The sequence below is a fragment of the Thermobia domestica genome, chromosome 16, assembly GCF_964235325.1.
Source record: "Thermobia domestica chromosome 16, izTheDome1.hap1.1, whole genome shotgun sequence".
Classification (NCBI taxonomy): domain Eukaryota; kingdom Metazoa; phylum Arthropoda; class Insecta; order Zygentoma; family Lepismatidae; genus Thermobia; species Thermobia domestica.
Window position 1 is genome coordinate 77,152,299 of NC_137469.1, and position 20,536 is coordinate 77,172,834.

Genomic DNA, 20,536 nt, shown 5'->3' on the forward strand with positions numbered 1-20,536 from the left:
GCAAATAACAGCTTGCATGTTCTCTTCACTCCTCTACTTTTCATACCTTCATTCTCACGACCGTGATTAACCCGATTGGGTAGAAAGGCGTGATTAACTAAGCAAATTCACCAACATCAAAACACATTTCAGACTTTGACCGTTTGATTTTGAAAATGTTCCTGCGTAATCTATAAGACATCTCTGCACCTTGATATCACATCGTATATAACAAATCATATATAACAACTTTCTTTAATAAGTGAAAAACTTGTGACTGTTATTGAAACGTTTGAGTTGCGAGCGGAGCGAGCAAGAAAATTTTTAATAAATCCATTTCTTTGCTAACCGACAATATTGACTTAATAGGGCGCCAGAGCTTTTACGGGGCGCCGCGTCGTTTATTCATTTTCAACACTTTTCCTTTCTTCTTGCTCGTCCGGCGCCCCCTTGTTACCAGCGCCCGGGGCGAGCGCCCCGCTGGCCCCCCTCTAGCTACGGCTCTGCCCCTACACCGAAGAGCCCTCCGAGATTTGATCATTGTCCACACGGACTGAAATTGTCATTTGAAGCCAAGACTTTAATATGAAGCCAATAATTTCTTTAAAATAGACGGAAAATTCGGAAGTTATAAGCATTTTCATATTTTTGCCTTTTCCCATAAGGGAGCCGTAACCCCCTATACTGAAGAGCCTCCCCCCCCCCCGGAGATCTCGGACTGAATTTGTCATTTGGAACCAACACTTTAATACGAAGCAAAATATTTCTTTAAATTAGACGAAAAATTCGAAAGCTATAAACATGTTAATAATTTTGCCTTTTCTCATAAGGGGGCCGTATTAGCCTACACTGAAGAGCCCCACGAGATTTGATCATTGACCACTTGGACTGAAATTCTCATTTGAAACCAAAACTTTAATATGAAGCCAAAAATTAAACTTTTACATCAATTTAAACTGACTGGGTTTCGGTTCCCCCCACTATTGTTTAGTTTAGTTAAGTGGTAATTTGTGACAGCTTCACATCATCAAAAGAATGTTTCACTTCAACTCCCCTCCCCCAGGAGTTCGTGCTGGATCCACCACTGGAATCAATAGACACTCTTCCTATTCTTTTTGTCACCCTTGATTGTGTAGGGGCTCCCTCGTACAAATAAAGAAGCGGTAATATTACAATCAAGGAGCGCTATATATTAGGTATTTTTTTAGTTACATACCCCTAACCGCAAAGGGCCATCTTTCGTAGAATAAAAAATATTACGTGATATTCCAATCATGAAAGGGGAGAGGATGCTGTAAATATATTTCTTATTCATTTTGTCTGTCCTGCTTATCAAAAATTACTTTCTGTTGGAAGGGTACTGAAATGAGAGGGGCAAAATAAAAAGTTGTACCCCCTCCTACATGGTTGCTCAAATAAGTACTAAAGAAAGCATTTTAAACTAAGATATTTAAGATTTAAACTAGGAAACTAAGATATCCTTACATTATGTAAGGATGGCATATTCAGGATTATTATTATTATTATTATTATTATTATTATTGTTGTTATTATTATTATTATTATTATTATTATTATTATTATTATTATTATTATTATTATTATTATTATTATTTGAATGTCTTTGGAGAGCCGAAATTATGTGACACGAATCATTATAGGTAGAGCTTTAAGATGGGTGGTCATAGAGGAGGAAAAACCAGGATTTTTTCTCTGTCTGACTCTCTAACGTAAAGATTATGTGCTGAAGGTAAGAAGCATCATCATTCTACAATAGGTTGCTTTTACGTAGAATATCAATTACTTGAGTTCTCCTCCTTCGGTCTACTTACCTTATGTAGTAAATTCAAAACAATTTCAATTCAATACAAATACATTGTAAAACTTTTCCGTAATTAAACATCTAGGGAAAATTAAACATTTAATAGGGACATCTGTTATCAAAATATCCAAACACGTAGATAGAAGACTATCTAGTGAGAAATATTGTGAAACTTTATAAAATTCTCCAAATTAGAATTAACATTTACTGGGAAACATTCGTTATGCGCCAGCGAGCATAACGCATAGTGAGCAGTGAGCACAGGGGAAATAATTACGAAACTGTTTGCAAACAAAATTAGGGACGCTAATGCAAGTGCGACAACGGCATTTTTTCTTTTTTTGGTATCGTCATGAGTTTTACACATACGTTACAATTTAATTCTTTCCCACATAAAAAATAAATAAAATAACCGTAGTGTAGAGATTAAAAATGACAACAGCACTTCCATGGGATCGAACCCGCTACCTTCAGCATACAGACTCGTTGCTTTAACTAACTGAGCTATTTGTTTTTTCATGTGAACTGAGCCTGTTCCGGTAAAGACGATATTTCATTACGATCGTCCTACCAATTCGTCCTTTTCCATAGATAATTTCCACTATTTGCTCTATCTTTATGTTAATACTTAGCATATATTCATATATTTGGAGTTTGCAGATAATGCATATAATAAAACATACTAGGAATATTCGTTAAAAGTTTAGTTTGTAGATTTAATCCACGCTTCTCTCAATGACATAGATGTCGCTGCTTCGTGTTGAAATGCAGAATTCCCTCGTGTTCTTGAAAATTTCCCACTTTAGCAGAGTTGGTAATTCTCGAGATTTCTGTCGATTTAATGTTTTTTGCTTCTAATTTATTTATTTTAAGCTAATATCTAACACAAATATTAAAAACGGGTTTGTTATTAACCTGTCCTGCTGGGGAAACCTTCCGAAATTTCGAACATATAAAGAAAACGGAGATATTTTCAAAAAACTTCAAAATAAAGAGACTCGTCATTTATTTTGCTCATGGTAGTACATTTGGTAGCAATGGAATATACTAGAGCAAGAACGGAACACAACATACTCTAAAATATTAGTCATAACATCATGTTCTACACTTTAACAAAACTAAAATTGTATAAGTAAAGTGGTTTTTCAATAATTAATATGAAAAATGACTGGAATTGTTTCATTATATAAGATTTTTAATATTAATTATTAAGATTTATATGGAATTTAAAAACTGGATCAGGTCTAGCTGTTGTGCTAGCATCTTCAATTGCACTAATGATAGAGTAGGCATTCATAAGAAGAGCAATACAATAAAAAGAAAAGCTTAAACGAATATTTAAAATAAAGATGCTGGAAGGGAAGCAAAATTTCTATCTGAAGATACTGTGTATCATATAATAAACTATAAAAAAAAGAAAAATGGATATGTATCTAGAATCTTTGTTCAAGAATAAGGCTTATTAACACATGATCAGATTAACCCCTTAACATACCGATTATTTCTGAAAGAGCGTTTCAATTTTCATCTAATTTTTATTGCCAAATTCTATCAATCACTGAGAGACAAATCTAATGGCAACAAAGAAAGTATTTTAATAAAGGCAACAATAATATACGTAGTCCTAAAATCTTCCTTTAATAAAACCACGAATATATTTGTCTGAACCATGAGTAAACGATCATATTCGAGCTTTTAAACTTCGTACAGTTCAACAATGATGCTGCTCAAATATACTCGAGGTTTTATTTATTTATTTATTTTTTTGTAAACATTTAAAGCTCGAATATACTCGAGCTTTTATGTTAAGAGCTTGACGAGTATGACTTAAAATATTGAAAACAAAAAACATCATAATGACAACAAAGAATATATTTTGGAGATACGGCTGTTGAAAGTGAAAAACAAAGAAAAAAATTTAAAAAATAAATAAGGGAATTTTGTTAAAGATTTTTCTGTTCCAGGAAGAAAAAGGTTGACGTCGCACTGTATTTCATATTGCAATTTAATTATAAATTAAAACACTCAGAAATGAAAGTATGAACAGTTCAAGAGCAATAGAGAAGATGGAAATGACATGGAAAACATAGAATTCACAGTGATAATCCAGAATGTAGTTGTAAGAGTATTTAAAACTGTTAAAATTCTTTTATTTTATTATTTTACAGATATGTGATTTTAAAATATGTTTTTCTTTCTTGTTCTTATTTCAGAAAACTTATTTCACCGTGAGAGTGATCAGTTATATAATATTAATTGGATGTACTTCTGTAGCATTTGTACTCTTCCTAATCGCTGGCGACGTGTAAGTACTCATACGATATTTAGAGTATAAATAGAATTATTCACTGGTTTCTAATGGCAATTGTAAATATGAGTGAGAAAATCATAAGATATCTTAAAGGCTCATAACATAATTCACATTTATTAGTATGCAATAACAATAATTGTTCCCATTTATCATGAAAAATAGTTTATAAATGTTAAAAGTTCGACCGAGACATTATTAATTAATAGCTCGTTTTCGAGATTCCTATCATGGTTTGAAGATATAACTGTGGATGTCGAAAAGTATAAAGATTATCTATGTTTTCTTACTCATATCAGAGATAGAATTATTGTATGTTTCTTTCAGATCAACATTGTCTGATGTAGTCGCGCAAGTATGCTTCCAGTCTATGCTGATCTTGGCCTACATTACACTTGTTTTATCTTTGCCAGATGGCCCTTTATCAAATATTAGTGAAGTGAGTATTTTTGAAACTAACTTTCAGTTTGGATATACTTAGACATTAAAGGAAATAACAAACATTTAATACTTTCATATAATTAAAGAAGTTCATCTTTAAAGCTGTTAGTATGGAAAATACTTTGTGGCGTCAGTAAACTTTTGTTGTAAAGTATAGTTAGAGTAATGCATTTTGTGTGCGGCCAAAAATGCAGTAAAGCAATCGTTTTTCCTGTGACAAATAAAGCAGGCAGACTATCTGTGGGATTCTGCTCAGTATTGTGACCGATCGAGAAGGTACTTATTAATCGTGACCTTTGTGAAATCATAGCCTCAGAATGTTTATCAAAAAGATGCGGCGAAAAGGTATATTCACCAGATTGTCAGTTTGTACAAATTATACGTAACAATTATTAAAAAGTAAATATGGACTGCCTGTCATTCAGAAGCAATGATAATAATAATTTATATTCAAATATTATTTATTATGTAATACTTTTACGATTTCAAATTACGTGACACATACAAATCCATGGTATATAATATGTATCGTTTATATTAGAACCGATAACTATAGACAAGTATTTTTGAAGATAATAGTTTGTAATTGTAGACCAATATAAGAAGTTACCCAATTCTCAAAAATTACTTAATATTTTTTTGCGAAGAAAATACAGGGTAAGTTAAAATTTTCTTACTATCCTGTGCAAAGTGAAAAGGAGTTGAACTGACCATAAGTGATCATGGTAGAAACATGTCAGAGTGAAGGAGTAAACATTTGATTTGTCGGGAGAATCGACCCAGTTTTCTTATTTTTGTCATTTTTCTCTGCTGAAAGGAATACTCACAATTGAGTGTTTCTGTCATCTGATCAGACCTTCTGTCTTGCAGTTGTATCTTATATCAAACTCACAAGAATGTTACTGACAAGCTCATAATCTAGACAATGAAATTTTAATCCATCACACTATGAATCATCTGAAGAGTTGGAACATTAGTCTCAAATGCCATTCGCGAATATACTTTGGCAGATTATACTGAGGCTTAATTGTTAATTGCTAACAGAATCAACATTGAAAATACGCTAATTATATATTTTAAAACCAAACGTTTACTTTATGATTGAAAAGGTATTTTGATTTAACACAAAGTTAAATGATTCTATTTTAATCTTTTTCCAGAATAACTGTAAAGTGACTGCAGTTGCCCTCCATTTCTTCTTCCTTTGTTGTTTCTCTTTCCTGGCGATGGAAAGCTTGTTCATTGCCGGTAATCTGGTACCTTTCGTCAGGTGTCAACTGATAGAAAGATTCCTCTATTTCTTTGCCTTCGGATTTGGAATACCATTTATATATGTTCTTCTGACTGCACCTTTTGTAATTGATGATTACACTAATACTACCAGAGCAAAGTAAGTAAAATTATGATTTTTTCTTAAAGTTATGTCGAACACATGAACAATTTTCTAAAATGTGCTCAAGAATTTATTGAAGATGTGTTTTGTCAATCATATGCGTGTATAGGAACGAAGCAGATATTTAATTACACATCATGATACCATCACATATTTTCTTTTGCAGGCTGTAATGAGATTTTAAATAAGTTGTTGCACAATGATTTTTTCCAGGGAAATGTACTTACAATTGCAATGTGTTTTAACATCGAATTCCAAGTTCTAAGAGATAAAAATCTGCTCATTACCTTTCAGTGTAACTCAAATAGTGATTATATATTAAAAGTTTATATAGAGACCTAACTTTTACAACAAGATTAACATGAGGATTCAATAAATTGTTTAACTGAAAGCTGCAAAGGAACGTGATACATTATATTTTGTAATATTTTGGAGGAGTACTCTAAACTTTTGCTTACTTATTTTTTCAGTTGAGGATCATAAAGTGTATTGTACTAATCTCGATCTCTGTATAATTCAAAATAGAAAATTCTCTACTCACTAACAAAGTAACAATTCCTTATCGGCAGACATGTCAGCTGTTTGTTCAACAATATTACCAAATTTCAAGACCTTGTATACTGAAACCTTAAAAGAAAACTCCGAATAAACGTCGCTCTTGCGATTGAATATGTATGACAAAAGAGATGTTCTCCTTGAGATTACAATCTCTATGAATACAAAAGTAAAGACAGGGGTGCGACGGTCTTTACTTAAAATCTGGATTTAATAAAAGAAATGGTTGTTACAATGCAATAGTTTGTTTTGTGTGTATTATAAGTCTGTTTAATATTTTCAATAACCACACTGATAGATACCAATTTAATGTACTTTTCTTCTACAGTTGTTGGCTTTGTATGGATACGAAAGCTTATTACACAAGTATTGTGCCCAACGGTACGTTATTTGGTATTGCTGCTCTTCTAATTTTTATATCAGTTGTTGCTGAAACCAAATCTCCACGACTCACTCCAGTTGGTGCAGGAAGGCGTTTGTAAGTCAACAAGATTTATTTCAATATTACATAGTATTATTCTCATTTTAGTAGGATTTTCTTCAGGACTAATTAATAACTCACGCAACCTAGAAGGAATTAATGTTATAGCAAACACAAATTTAATATGGATTTATGTGATTAAGATAGGTTATGTCTGTTGATCATAAAGTGTAGGTAGTATATTTAGGTATTTTTATTATTATTTTGGCACGCGTGATTGTGTTTGTGTGTGTGTATGACAGAGAGAGAAAGAGGGAGAGAGAGAGAAAGATGGAGAGAGAGAATTAAATTGACAGTTCTCTATCATATCATGAGGTTTATGATAAAGTAGCCAAAGTTCATAACACACAACTCCACACTGAATATTTTGTCCTCTTAGGATAGCTGTTGTTCTGAATTTTAAGTCAGTGCTTACAAAAAGTAGTCAGGACTTTCAGGAGTTGTGTTACTTTATCACTAATAAATATCTAAATTATGACTACCATACTAGGACCTTCCTTATCTCGAAAAAAAAAATGTCCTTCATCTGTTTATTAAAGTAAATCTTTAGTATACATTGCATTTGCAACATAGCTAATCAACCGTTTCATCATTAATTTATTTTTGTCTCAAATTAACTTATCGTTTAATAACTGATTTGTTCCATCTGTTTTTGTTCCAAATAATAATTAGAGATTCTTTTCTGCAAAAAAAATGGACTGTTCAAATTCCAATTTTGATGGCGTACAAACCTTAAAAAAAGGCATGCACTCAGTATTTCATGTACATACTAAACTCGTTAAGATCTACTACAGTGAAAAGTTTGGTCAAAATCAAATTAGTTTTGGCGATTGCGTTCTATATACATTTTCCATATGATAGATTTTTAAAAGGAAAATGTAATAAAGAACAAATCGTGGATTTGAATATTTTGGCCAGAAACTTCTATATAATAGTGTGATATAAGCTTTTAAATTTATTAATGATAATACTGTTAATGATAGAAAAAGAAGAGAAAGTAATCCACAATCTTTAAGATATGAAAATTTTACAATTTTCTTTCATACGTTTTGAACCTTTTATTAATTATATCCCATATAAAAAACATAATTATCATGTTAAATTACGTTTTTAACTTATTCTTCCTGCATTTCTTGCCATACAAATATAATACCGTACTTGACAGTTATTAGTTGGATAACCTGCATGACGAGTTGAGTAATGACTCCGTAGAAAGTACAAAAAAACAATATATTCAATGTTGCAGAATATAAGTTCTGCAGTCATTTTCAAAGTAAATTCACCTATGCCTATCGGTAACTATGTTCTTGACTATTTGACATCAGAAACATTTCTTAGTATCTAAATTACTGCTAACTGACAACTTATTGCTATAAGTTTTCGTTACTTTGTTACTTTAAATTTTAATTTACTATTCAAATCACCAACATTATCCAACAAATCACAATTCGATCTTACGGAAAACTACATCTTTCCACTTAATATAACTATATATTTTCACAATTTAATAAATCATACCGCAATAATGTATAAATAAAATTTTCGTCTATTACTCTTAGGGCCTATTGTCAAATCAAAAATAAAATCTAATTAGATATGCTACTTAAAATTGAAGTACAAGTATGTTAAAGTTGAGTATTCCTTTAACTATAGGTTCAAAATCGTCATAAATAGAAAACTAAATATAGTGCTATCGAATACATGTAAGTACCATTAAGCACACCTCTATCATTAGCAACAGCAAGTGAATTTATGGATAATAAATTAATAGGTATGTGTCGGTTTGTTAAATCAAGTAATACATTATTTTAAACACTAATGTCACTAAAGGTTAATATTATATTTACTAATTTACTTCCTATAATATTTATTTGTTTCTGATCAGTAGATGTGGCGAATAGTTATTACATCATAATCCTAATTAAAAGTGTATCAAGTAAAACTGATATTTGTAAAATAAATAATTTATTAATGGCACAAACTCACTTTTCTGTGATAGTGCTTTATCGAAAACTTTCGCCACGTCTCTGAATTAATTATAATTTTTTCATAAATATAAAAAAACATTTCATGGTTAAAAGTGGATAATAGTCATTGGTGTTTCATAATGATAAAATGTTAATATCTCGTATTTCAGAACTTTGAGTGTTTATAAATATTTTTTCTAAATTGTTGTAACATAGCAGAATGTCTATTTCCTTACTTAGGGCTACATACCCTCGCAGAACTTCCAAGATTGAACAAGTTAAAATTAACTACGCAAAACTGCGCAGAATTTTTGCGTCGGATGTTGGATGTATGTATAATAGTGATCTATGTCCTGGTGGTGCACAATGCCGTGGATTTGTTCATCTGAGGTGGCCTTAATAATAATAATTACTATTCTTGCTTGCTGTATTATGAGTAAAACCCAATGATGTAGCGCTGTGTTGTCTGCTAAAATTCTCACAGTAGCCTTCACTATCGCACTTTTCGATGGACGGACAATTTGTCACTGAAAATCAACAATCACGAGAATGTAGATACGTAACATCCCTACAAAAATAACACCAATGACAATTGTTCACAATATCGTCACAGAAAATTCGTGAAAATTTAACGATTTCCAGTGACAAATTGTACACAAATATTATTCTCTTCACAAGAAAATCTGTCTTGCTGGTTGCAATTTCATTTACAGTACTTAAAAACAAATACTAAATTTTATAAGGAAAACCGCTGATTTTCTTAAACTCTTATTTAAAAATACTATTCCTAAGACATAATTTAATCTCACCATACTATCAAACATTGACAAATGGATTTATGTATTCCAATAAAATACTATTCCTAAGACAATTTAATCTCACCATACTATCAAACACTGACAAATGGATTTATGTATTTATTTTACGATGACACTTGTTTACCAACATACAATCTCAACTTCGTGTATTTTATTTCAAGTTATTAATTTATCTTATACTCTTTCTATGTATTACTCCCATTCATACTATTCATCTGTTAATTACTTATATTTTGTTATATATATTGAATGTGTAGGTTAGAATCATTTTTCTTTTGTAGCCATTCTTTAATGTATTTTATAATCACCAAGACTTATAATGTATATGATTAAATTATTGGAAAAAGTAGCCAAGTTTTAACGTCACATAAAACAAACAAATAAACAAATGAATATAAATTAAAAATAAATACAATTATATTCAATATTTGTATTTATGCAGTTTATTTGTTAAAAATAAAAATTCTACTATCAATAGAAGTAAAATTGAAAATACACCAATTTTCGGGCTCGAAAAATTATTCTTATTTAATGACCAAAACAGAAGAATAGTACAATAAGAGATTTATTTTTGATATACTCTTTAGTACTACATCCTTATTTTTTTAACATTTTAGAAAGTTTGATTTAATTTCAATCGTCATATGTTATAGTTGCATTTTATATCATATTTTTTAACTACAAAATATTACGTATATATTATTAGTTACTCGAGAAAAAGAGAAGGTTTGGGGTTTTAGGTAAGACCAGCACATTATTGTTAATAGAATATGGGCACATCATACAAAAATTAGTTACCCTCTCTAGAAATAACATTAGTTCTTTTCTAAATTTGAAGATTGCATTCCACTGATATTAGCGCATGATTAAATGACCCATTATCACTGGTGCATGCCAATTGCAGATATTTAGAGTTAATATGTCGAAACAGTTCGTTAAAGATGGATGGAACTAAGATTAACAGAGCGACATAAAGTGGACCATTTGATTTTGGGCATGCCAATCGACACACACAAAACATGTTTTCCTGTTTTGTTGTTGTATCGAACTGGGTTGTTAAATGAATCTAAGGAATAGTCTAACAGGCAAGTAGACGCAAAACTGCTTCAGAACTGTAGCCTCGAAAAAATCCTAACCCAGATAGACTACCAACAAGTTTTACGCCCGGTCATGGATAATGATTTTCAAGCCCGACGGGAATTGTTACAGTCCGTGAATGGAAGTACATCCCAATTAATTTATGAAATGATATTGCGAAGGGAACCTATGCAGTGAACATTTGAAGTTTCTTACTATGGCTCATTAAGGTGCATGTCTTCAATTGTCTCGAAAACACAGGCACTGGACTATAACAAACTGGAAACATCTAATACGTTGTCTGACGAATCTCATTTTGTCTAAATTCCCATGATACAACGCGTCGAGTGCACTGAAAGCCCAACTAATCATTCTATCCATAGTATGTAAAGTACGTTGCTCAAGCTGGAGCAAGTTCTGCGGTTGCATGTGGCGTTTTCCCTATCATGATTTAAATTCATCCAAGCAGATGAATCTCAACATCAATCATGTATATTTAGACACTCTGAGTAACCGGGTGTTGCCATTTTGCAGCATCATAATGAAGTGGAGACTACTATTTTCGAAGCTGTTAACTGCCATGTTCGCAGGGAGCAAATCGTGTATATATAGTTTAAATAATATTCAGACACCTTGTCATACCTGGTCTGGCCTGCAAGGTTCATAGATATAAATACAGTTCGAAATATGTGGTACTATCTGGAGCAGCGGGTGAAACGTAGAAATACTTTACTGGAACTGGTCTACTGATGAACTAATGAATTCAGTGATGTCATATTCCTACAAAACCTTATGAAGCCACTTTCAACCAGACTTCAGGTGATTATCCAGGCCAATCATGGTGTTATTTAGTACTATATAGGCTTTACTGAGATGACTAATTCTTTGTTCGCTATGCTTATGACCTATTTATATAAGCTTTTAGTTGCAGTATTGACAATAGCGTCATCTTGCTGTATTAGAGAAACTGTTTCTCTCTCATGACACTAGTATAAAGTGAATTATTTGCAACGACCGATCACTGAATCATGAGTATCTGCATAATAACATGTAGGACCCCTTTTACCTTTCATACAGCAGAACCCAACGCAGAAGAAGTGAAATATGGGTTAGTAGTCTTCTGGTATGACCGATCAAGTTACGTGTAATGAATGCTTCCTCCAATGCAGAGGTGGAGTGGAAGTGCCTCAAGAGTTTGTATATGCTGTTCGTGGCAACCCACAGGAGTCAATAGTATTAAAATCCTGGAATTTTGTGAGGCCATGGAAGATTTTGGAAGTAAGAGCTTTTGCTCGAACTATTACTTGACATGATATGTGCGCACGATGACTATGTGTTATCGTCTGTGAAGACACCATCTGAGAAGAGAAAAATGTGCAACGTGGTAAAATGTCTTCAATATTCCAAAATGTAATGAAACCATACGCCAATCGTTAGTTCATTTACAGCTCCAAAGAAAGCCAGTTCTTGCCATGTAGGTATGTCTCGGTTTTTTAGTCTAGAAATATGGGATCCCTAGACATGAGTTACTTGTTGCATACAGCGAGGAAAATCGTATAATTACACGGACCTCATCTCATTGCAGAGTTTATGAATACCTAAATTCGTTAGATTGGTCACGATATTGTTCATGGCCAGACACTCATACGTTGAGCATCAAACGTACCAGACAACTTTATGTAATTTCTTCTTGTCGAGTTTATATGAAACACAAAATCTACAGCACTTCTACAACAGAATGTACAGGAACCAACACCAAATAGCAGTTGTCATAAAGACAGGGTCGCTAATCTGTGAGTCAGGTATGAGTCGACTTAACTGTACGGAGAGATCCTCTGTGGCTATATAGTTAACCAATACGAGCTCGTGTGGTTCGTATTCCCTGTTAAGCTGTACATGGTTACACGTCCCATATAGCCTTGATGTTGAAAGAGGGGTTAAAATTCGAACTATGAATTATAGTATGCATGTACCGCGTTACCAACTGAAGAGACAGTGATTATCTGCAAGATATAAAAATATACTTGGTAAGAACATCTTTCACTTTATAATAGGGTCTAATCATTCAAACAGATGTATGTGTTGGCCTATGAAAATACAACCATTTGTAACTTCTCGTGAAATTATATGAGAACGAGAGACTGATTAAACTGGAGCATAAGCATTTTTGCGAAAACCAGAAATATTTAATTATATTAAGCAAATATAAAATCCCTTTATTTAAATATTACTATTTAAAAATGAGCTGCACCTTGTTAAAAATGATGCTGGAAAGAGTTATCCCGGTTTTCAAAAAATACTAACAAATATTTTAGAATAAGTATTTTTTTATTATTATTTTTCTGTAAAGGAAACTAGTATAGCTCCAACGCTAACACACATGAAATACATTATATTCATATATTAATGAAAATTACTTTCATAGGAATCTGTTCTCAACCGTAAACGAACTGTCAGAAAGGTATGTCTTACCTACTTTACACTTGTATTACAAATTTAAGAATTAAAATATTCTAAATATTTATTTGTGTATTAGATTGTAATATTTACTGATTATGACACAATATTGTAGTGACATGTGCAAGACAGAATTTCTATAAAATTATTAGTCTCAACTAAAGTTCACATGTAGTTGTATTGGTCTGTGGGATTTTCTGTGACGAATTGTCTGGACACTTCACTCTATTTAAATAGTACACATCACAAATTTTATCGTACATTACACTATAAAAAATTGCTTAAATTGCTATTCAGATTTTTTTAAAGTGTTAGCTATAAAGCATAAAACTAAATAATTTTGCATGTATTCTAAACTTAAACTAAAAACGAATTTAATAAGATGCAAGATGCATATACATTCTTAATAGAATAATGGAAAATAATACTAACTTATTACCAGGAGCATTATGTTCGAAATTCTACAAGCATACGCATGGATAGCCATACGTTACGTATATTTTACTGCGTCTCTCAAAAGTGTGGTTTCATGGGAAATATTGAAATGCTGCAGGTTTGGAGTACATATAGTTGACTCAGTAGAACATAACAATACTATACATTTCTTACACTATACATTTCTATACTATACATAACTATACATTTCTTACAATGACTTTACACTACATCCATTTGTCGTACGTTTACCCAGAGACAAGCTGTACAAAACCGGTTTAAACAGGTACTATTAGAAAGCTTAAACAAAGGTATTTCTAGTGCTGTTATACTACAGTAATATTGTTAAGACAGTTTTATGTTTCCGTAAAAGTTCGGTTACTTTATCGTCGCACCTTTGTTGTATGTGATGTTGTACTTTGAAGTTTCCGCCTTTGCGGGGGAAGAATAATGTTTATGAACAATAAAACAGAGATCTAAGTAAAATAACGACGAGCAACGTCTTCGGCATTGCCCCTGTCAATTTTCGCACCAGCTGATATGCACATTCTGACTGAACTTGGGCTTAAATGTCATTGAAACTGTCGTTAATTAGCTTACGACCTCAAAAATGATGCATTCGACTCTAATTTCGATCATTTTGGCACTTTATATTTCTCTCACGCCTACCCCATGCCAATGAAGGTTGTACTTTGACTTAGACGGCATTTGGAGTGTCACTATTCATTTCAGTGACCCCGAAAATTATGGATTCCATACTAATATCAGTATTTTTGATTATTTTTACATGTCATTCCTTCCCATCTCTTAGAGGTGTCTTACCCCACATTATTTTTTCCAGATATAAGTCATTTTTTAAATATTCAGTTTACACATCCAGTTTCCTCTTCTTAACGTGAGGAATTCTTGAGATACTTTATTTTTTTTTACATTAATGTTAATCTACTTTTTCCCCCTTTGAAGCTCGCTTCTCCTTACTTAGGAAGCAAACCAAAAAGTTCAACATAGCTACGGTCTCTTTCAGACTACGCTCTCTTCAATAAAATTACTTTGAAGTATATCAAAAGACAACGGTGTGAATCTGTACACCGAACAAACAAACACACACACACACATAAAAACATTCATTTTTATACATAAGATATACCATGATCGTCACTACATATTAGCTTACATCATGCAGTGGATATTTTACTTAGATGTATGTGTCAGTAAATATTAATTTATAAGTAGTATGTGTCTTATTTTTAGGGGATTGTGCGTCGCTGTTTAAGATTGTATGTCACTTTCAGGTATATGTGTCCCGATAGAAGACAAACAACAGTAGATACGATCTACTATTTAATACTGTATTTTTTACTTGTACAGTATATAGACAAATAAGTAAACAATATGTTCCAATTTGTTCCAATAGATTGAAATCCCCAATTTTTAATGACAATGAACGACATAGTTTTAGCGTCATAAAAATTAGTTTTTCTCCATTTTGTCAAAATTTAACACGTGTGAATTTACCATCAAACATCTCATTATGTTTAGCTCGATATGATCTATCGATTGATGTGTGTATTTCATCTTCCTCAGTAGTATACTTAAGAAAACGCAAAGTTCAAGAGTTAAATATGGGAGTATATCTCAGTAACCATACTATGTACTTGCTTGTTAGTGCCATGATGGAAAGGTTGACGATGGTATAATTAAATGTTAGTTACTTTTTTGGTTGTAAAAATATTTTTTTCGATTTTCTCGAAAACTATAAATATGGTTTTGTACAGTGCATTGAGATCTATCGATTAATAAATATCTCATCTTTGGATATTTAATATTGTAGAATTTTTAAGTTTACTTATCAACCAAAACATTTTTCTTATTAAGACCTTATCAAATTAACTTATTCTTAACTGCAGCTTTAAAATTTAACTGGAAGTAAATTTTCACTCTTACAATATTTCGAAAGGAAGTCATAAAATACTGTAATTGAAAAATAAAGGAATAAATACATTTATATAATTCAAGTTTTTAAAAGAAAACATATGCTCAAGTAACTTGTTGTTCATATTATTTTTCTTCCTTTATTTTAACTCCAAAGTGAATACTATTTTGAGCAAATAAATTTACCATCAGAGAAAAAAATATATGAACTCCATATCTGATTCAAGTTCGATGCAAGTTAAGAATTCAGGGTCATTTTTGAAACAAATTAATGAAATCAATTGCTTCTCAAAGGGACGATATGGTTAAGGATTTTTTTCTCTATCTATATAATCAATATTATAGAAAATATCTGACAAGAAAGCGGCGTTTGGGGATCTAATATCCACATAAGAACCATTAAAAATAAGTATGCTACATTATATGCTATTGTATATAATCACAAGCCAAATATACTTATTTCAAGAGGAAACAGTAGACACTGGAATACTCATTTTAGTGGAATACTCATTTTACTCATTTACTCAGTAGATTTCTACCCCTACAATGATTGTGAATAAAGTCCACTTCAGCGACTTCGGCGACATACCCACTAGGAACAAACAATGTATACTGGAATACTCAATTTCACAACATATAAGATTGTACCCATATTTTAAATCTGAATGCAGCTGGTGGGTAGTGGCCAAGAAAATAAAGAGTGTAGAATGCATTAATATACTATTTAAACCAATAAACATGACACAAAATCATATTATTTGATTGCCTTGGATTCTTAATCTGCACATAAATTTATATATTATTATTTATGTCAAGAGTCTACTTTAGGGTGAATTTACTAACTCATGAAGTCGGTATTAGAACAGAAAAGTGATACAATTTTCACTTCGCTGTCCCCTGATCCGGAATAAATAGAAATCTTGCTTGTAATGACCTCAAAGCATAGATTGATGCGTTATTCGTACTTATCGCTCTTTTGGCATTTGTTTGCGCACATATTATAAATCTATACGCACTTAGTAAGTTGTGTACTTTTGAAAGTGAATAGCAGTTTTTCTTAGGGTGTTTGCATCGAATTTTACCCCCCCCCCTCAAAAATGTTGTTTAGAGCCATAACGAGTAAGCCCTCCTAAAGTGAATCTGCATTGAGGAAACAACAGCAGCCACAAGAAATGATTATTAAAGGAACTATGAGTAAATTTAGCAAAAAAGATAGAATATGTGCATTCAATTCGTATACGGACTTTGTTGAAAATGTGCTCCCTATTTTCTTTCATATTTAATTCATTTTCATTAATCATCCGTCTCTTTAGCTTACAAGGCACAAACATGGGTGGTAAAATCATACATTTCAATTCGATTTTCACGAATAGAACTATAGTCATTTAAACTACCTCAAATGTGCATAATAAAGGAACAGCTCACATCGGCAGTATCTCAAGTTTTATGTTAATTAAATAGTAATAATTTAGCTAGTTAAAACTTTCTAGATACAAAATCACATAAAATATCGAAACTTTAATTTATATCGCTTCTCCATTTTGATTTTTGCATCAAAATCAGAAAATGTTTTTACTATTTCGTGTAAGTTCAAGTAGAGCGCGCTGTCATCGCTTACTACGTTATTCAGTGATGTCGTTATACTTACCAGGTACGGAATGAGTACACGGTTACCGTGTACATAGCCACTGCCTAGATTAAAATAACAAAAATTCTTTAAATTTTCTGCAAAATAATTAATAAATGGGTATAGTACATTAGCAAATATATTGATAATATTATTGTTACAGCTGTTGACATTGAATATCAAAATTGAGGCCAATTTGAAATCAAAAATAATATGAGGAAAATTCTGTACTTAGTATTACTGGAAAGATTTCTTTTATATAGGGAAGAATTTCGTTTAGATCGCTGTTTCGTATAAACTGTATTGATTACTCTTACTTAGTGAATTATTTGTACTCACAATCATAACTGTTTAGGTTTCTATTTGCTAATTCTCCACATTGTTTGCTTATTACAAGTATTAAAAATATAGTTTGCTTCCACTATAAAAATAAATACCGTTGAACCCTAGGTGAAACAGCCAATGAGTTGTGTTACAGAAGTGACTCTGGAATAGAATAAACTTGTAAAATTTATAAATACTGAAAAGATGTAGATTTACACAGAGTTTTCTTACGTAACTTTTAATTTGTTAAATTCTCTGACATTGTTAGAAGTCAATCATTGTTCAAAATAAGACATATATACAAGTATGTCATATGCCGGTATATTCAGGGACAAAATTCTGTATTGGTATATTAATTTTCGTTATTCTCAAGATCTATTTAAAAGCTGAAGTTGTACCAGTGAGCTGGCCAAGGAAAGGTCAAATTAATTCAGAAAGACAATAGGATTCCCTTCTAAGTTACTCTTCAAGTATATCATACGTCCCCAAGTAATGGGTTAGAGTACCGGCAGCATACAGACCTACGTAAATTAACATTGTGTTGGACTTTAGATTTCATATTATTCTTATTAATCCTGATTGTTGCCTGAGGTTGTTGGTAGTGCATCATGGAACCTTCTCAAATTGTGACGTGTTCCGCTGCTAATAACATAATACTTCCATTGATGACAATGATTAATATCAAAATAGAGCTCGGTTTGCATACTTTAATGATAAAGACAATCTTAAGATTTATTGGACGGTAAAATGAAATGAATAATCAATTTACATAATATTTTAAATGATGGATTTCAGATCTCGAGACTTGGACACAGGGTACAAGAAGCACATTAATAAATAAACAAATAATTGGAAATTATTTCGAAGATGAAGGAATAATTGAGGAGTTCGATGCAATAAGGGCGTAAGTCTGAAACATGCAGTTGGAGGAAAACGATGTTGGAAATTTAAGTAGTATTTTTTCTTACATAAAACAATGTAATATGCAGCATTTTATTCCGATATTGAATTGAAATGTTACCAGTAGGATAAACAAGCATGGCAAAAGCCACAAATGCGTTTGATGCAAAAAGGGCATAAACTCGTTTACACCCTTATTACATCAAACTCCTCAACTGTTAAATATTAGTAAATATTATTGTTTACAGATCTACAATGCAAAACTAGTCGCACAATCGTGAAATGTAAGGTAAAGTAATAGAAAAACATAACATCAAATTACACAGTAATCCCTTCTCCTTCTAGATGTACAATAATTTGAGACATTGTGATTCGTTTTTCCCAATTAAATTTAATGTTCTTTCACATGACTTGGAGATTACATCGTTCTTTGTATCCATACAAAACTGTAGATATCTGAAATAGTGTTATCAACCATTAATAAAAGTTTGCATTAATCTGCTAAATGTAATTTAAAAAGCAGATTTACTAAGGGATTAAGTAAATATAGTAAATCCAGAATTCATAGTTTGTGTAGATCATGAATCATTATTAAAAAGGATTGATATTGAAATAATTTATTTTTTTTTTCAGAAATGAGAGAAATAACTGAAATTTTGATGTACATAAAGAAGTGTTACGTTTAGTTCAGTTAGTGTTTCGTAAATTTTTAATATTGTATTTTATTTTTCTTAGTACAGAAATATGTGTTAGCAATTATATATAATTGCTAGTACTGGAATAATTAGTTACTTGAATTAAAGATTTCAGTTATTCTTAGATATATGATCATGTTGTTTTCTTTATCACAGTATTATCAGAACAACTCGTTGGACAGTCTTAGCAATTCTACTTCTAACAGGAATAGCGTGGATGAGTGGAGTTGCAGCGGAAGATAAACGAAATGGCGCATGTGAACTTATTTTTATTGTGTCTACTATTATGTTGGGTGCTGTAATACTTTCTGTCAGGCTGGGTTTGGATCGAGCGGTAAGAATTTATTTAACTATATTTAATATAATCTATTACTTAAATAGGCAGAACACAAGGTGAGCAATAAGTCTCATGACACTAGTACTTACTCAGTTCTCAGTTGACTAGAATAGTATTAGCTGATTGATGTAGACAAGACGTTGTGGTTTGGTTCGTGAATAATATTTTATAAAAAGTAATTTTATAAAGGATTTAAATTTTTCAATTTGTAATAAAACAATTTTACAATGAATAGAAAGTTATCAAAGGATGAACGTGCGTTCTCACTTCAAAAGGGGTGATTACTTCACCACAATTACAAAGATATGACTGAACTATTTGTGTAGCGTTTTCCGAATACTGTACCCTTATCTCGAGAAACAATTCATAGCTTGAACAAAAGATTTGAATGGACTTGGTATGCAGCGGATCTTCTTAGACCAGGTAGGCTTAAATTTGTGACTACAGAAGAAATATTTTATGGCGGTAGCGTAAAATTTTTTGTAATCTCCTATTGAATGAACTAGGAAAGTATCCAGTGAATGTGATGTCTTAAGAATGCACATTCTAAGGATCCCGAAGGCAATAGGACTCAAATAATTTCATAGGTCGTAGTTATAAATGATTCATTTCAAATGAATTCTTATCAAGTAACTGGCAATCCACACTGTACGTAATGCATTATACAATCACACTTAAAGGTTTTACTGTAATTACCTACTTCAAACAATATGTCTTTCTAGCCATAGATAATAATATACATGAAAATTGATAAAAAAAAATAGTATAGATTTGGGAGAAACCTAAAAGTAACACTATTGAATTTGTAAGTCTGCACAAGAATACATACGCACCCCTTAAAAGATAAGAGAACATAACTTTTTATTATACGGTATTGTATTGATTTAAATTTTTGTTCCGTTACTGCACTTATTTTCCTAGGATCGTTGACAGAATTTACTACTATTATAAGTATAAATAAACATATTAACTAAAAGAGGTAATTAAC

The 20,536-nt window shown here is 31.6% G+C and overlaps 1 protein-coding gene across 1 annotated transcript in view; it reads left to right on the forward strand.

Moving 5' to 3' along the window:
* LOC145673177 (uncharacterized) overlaps positions 1-20,536 on the forward strand; it is a 196,784-nt gene that overhangs the window by 169,651 nt on the left and 6,597 nt on the right. The window contains exons 19-23 of the mRNA XM_081742635.1: positions 4,015-4,106; positions 4,437-4,548; positions 5,711-5,940; positions 6,827-6,976; positions 19,368-19,545. Of these exons, the coding sequence (XP_081598761.1) occupies positions 4,015-4,106; positions 4,437-4,548; positions 5,711-5,940; positions 6,827-6,976; positions 19,368-19,545 (762 nt within the window). The remainder of the gene's footprint in view (positions 1-4,014; positions 4,107-4,436; positions 4,549-5,710; positions 5,941-6,826; positions 6,977-19,367; positions 19,546-20,536) is intronic.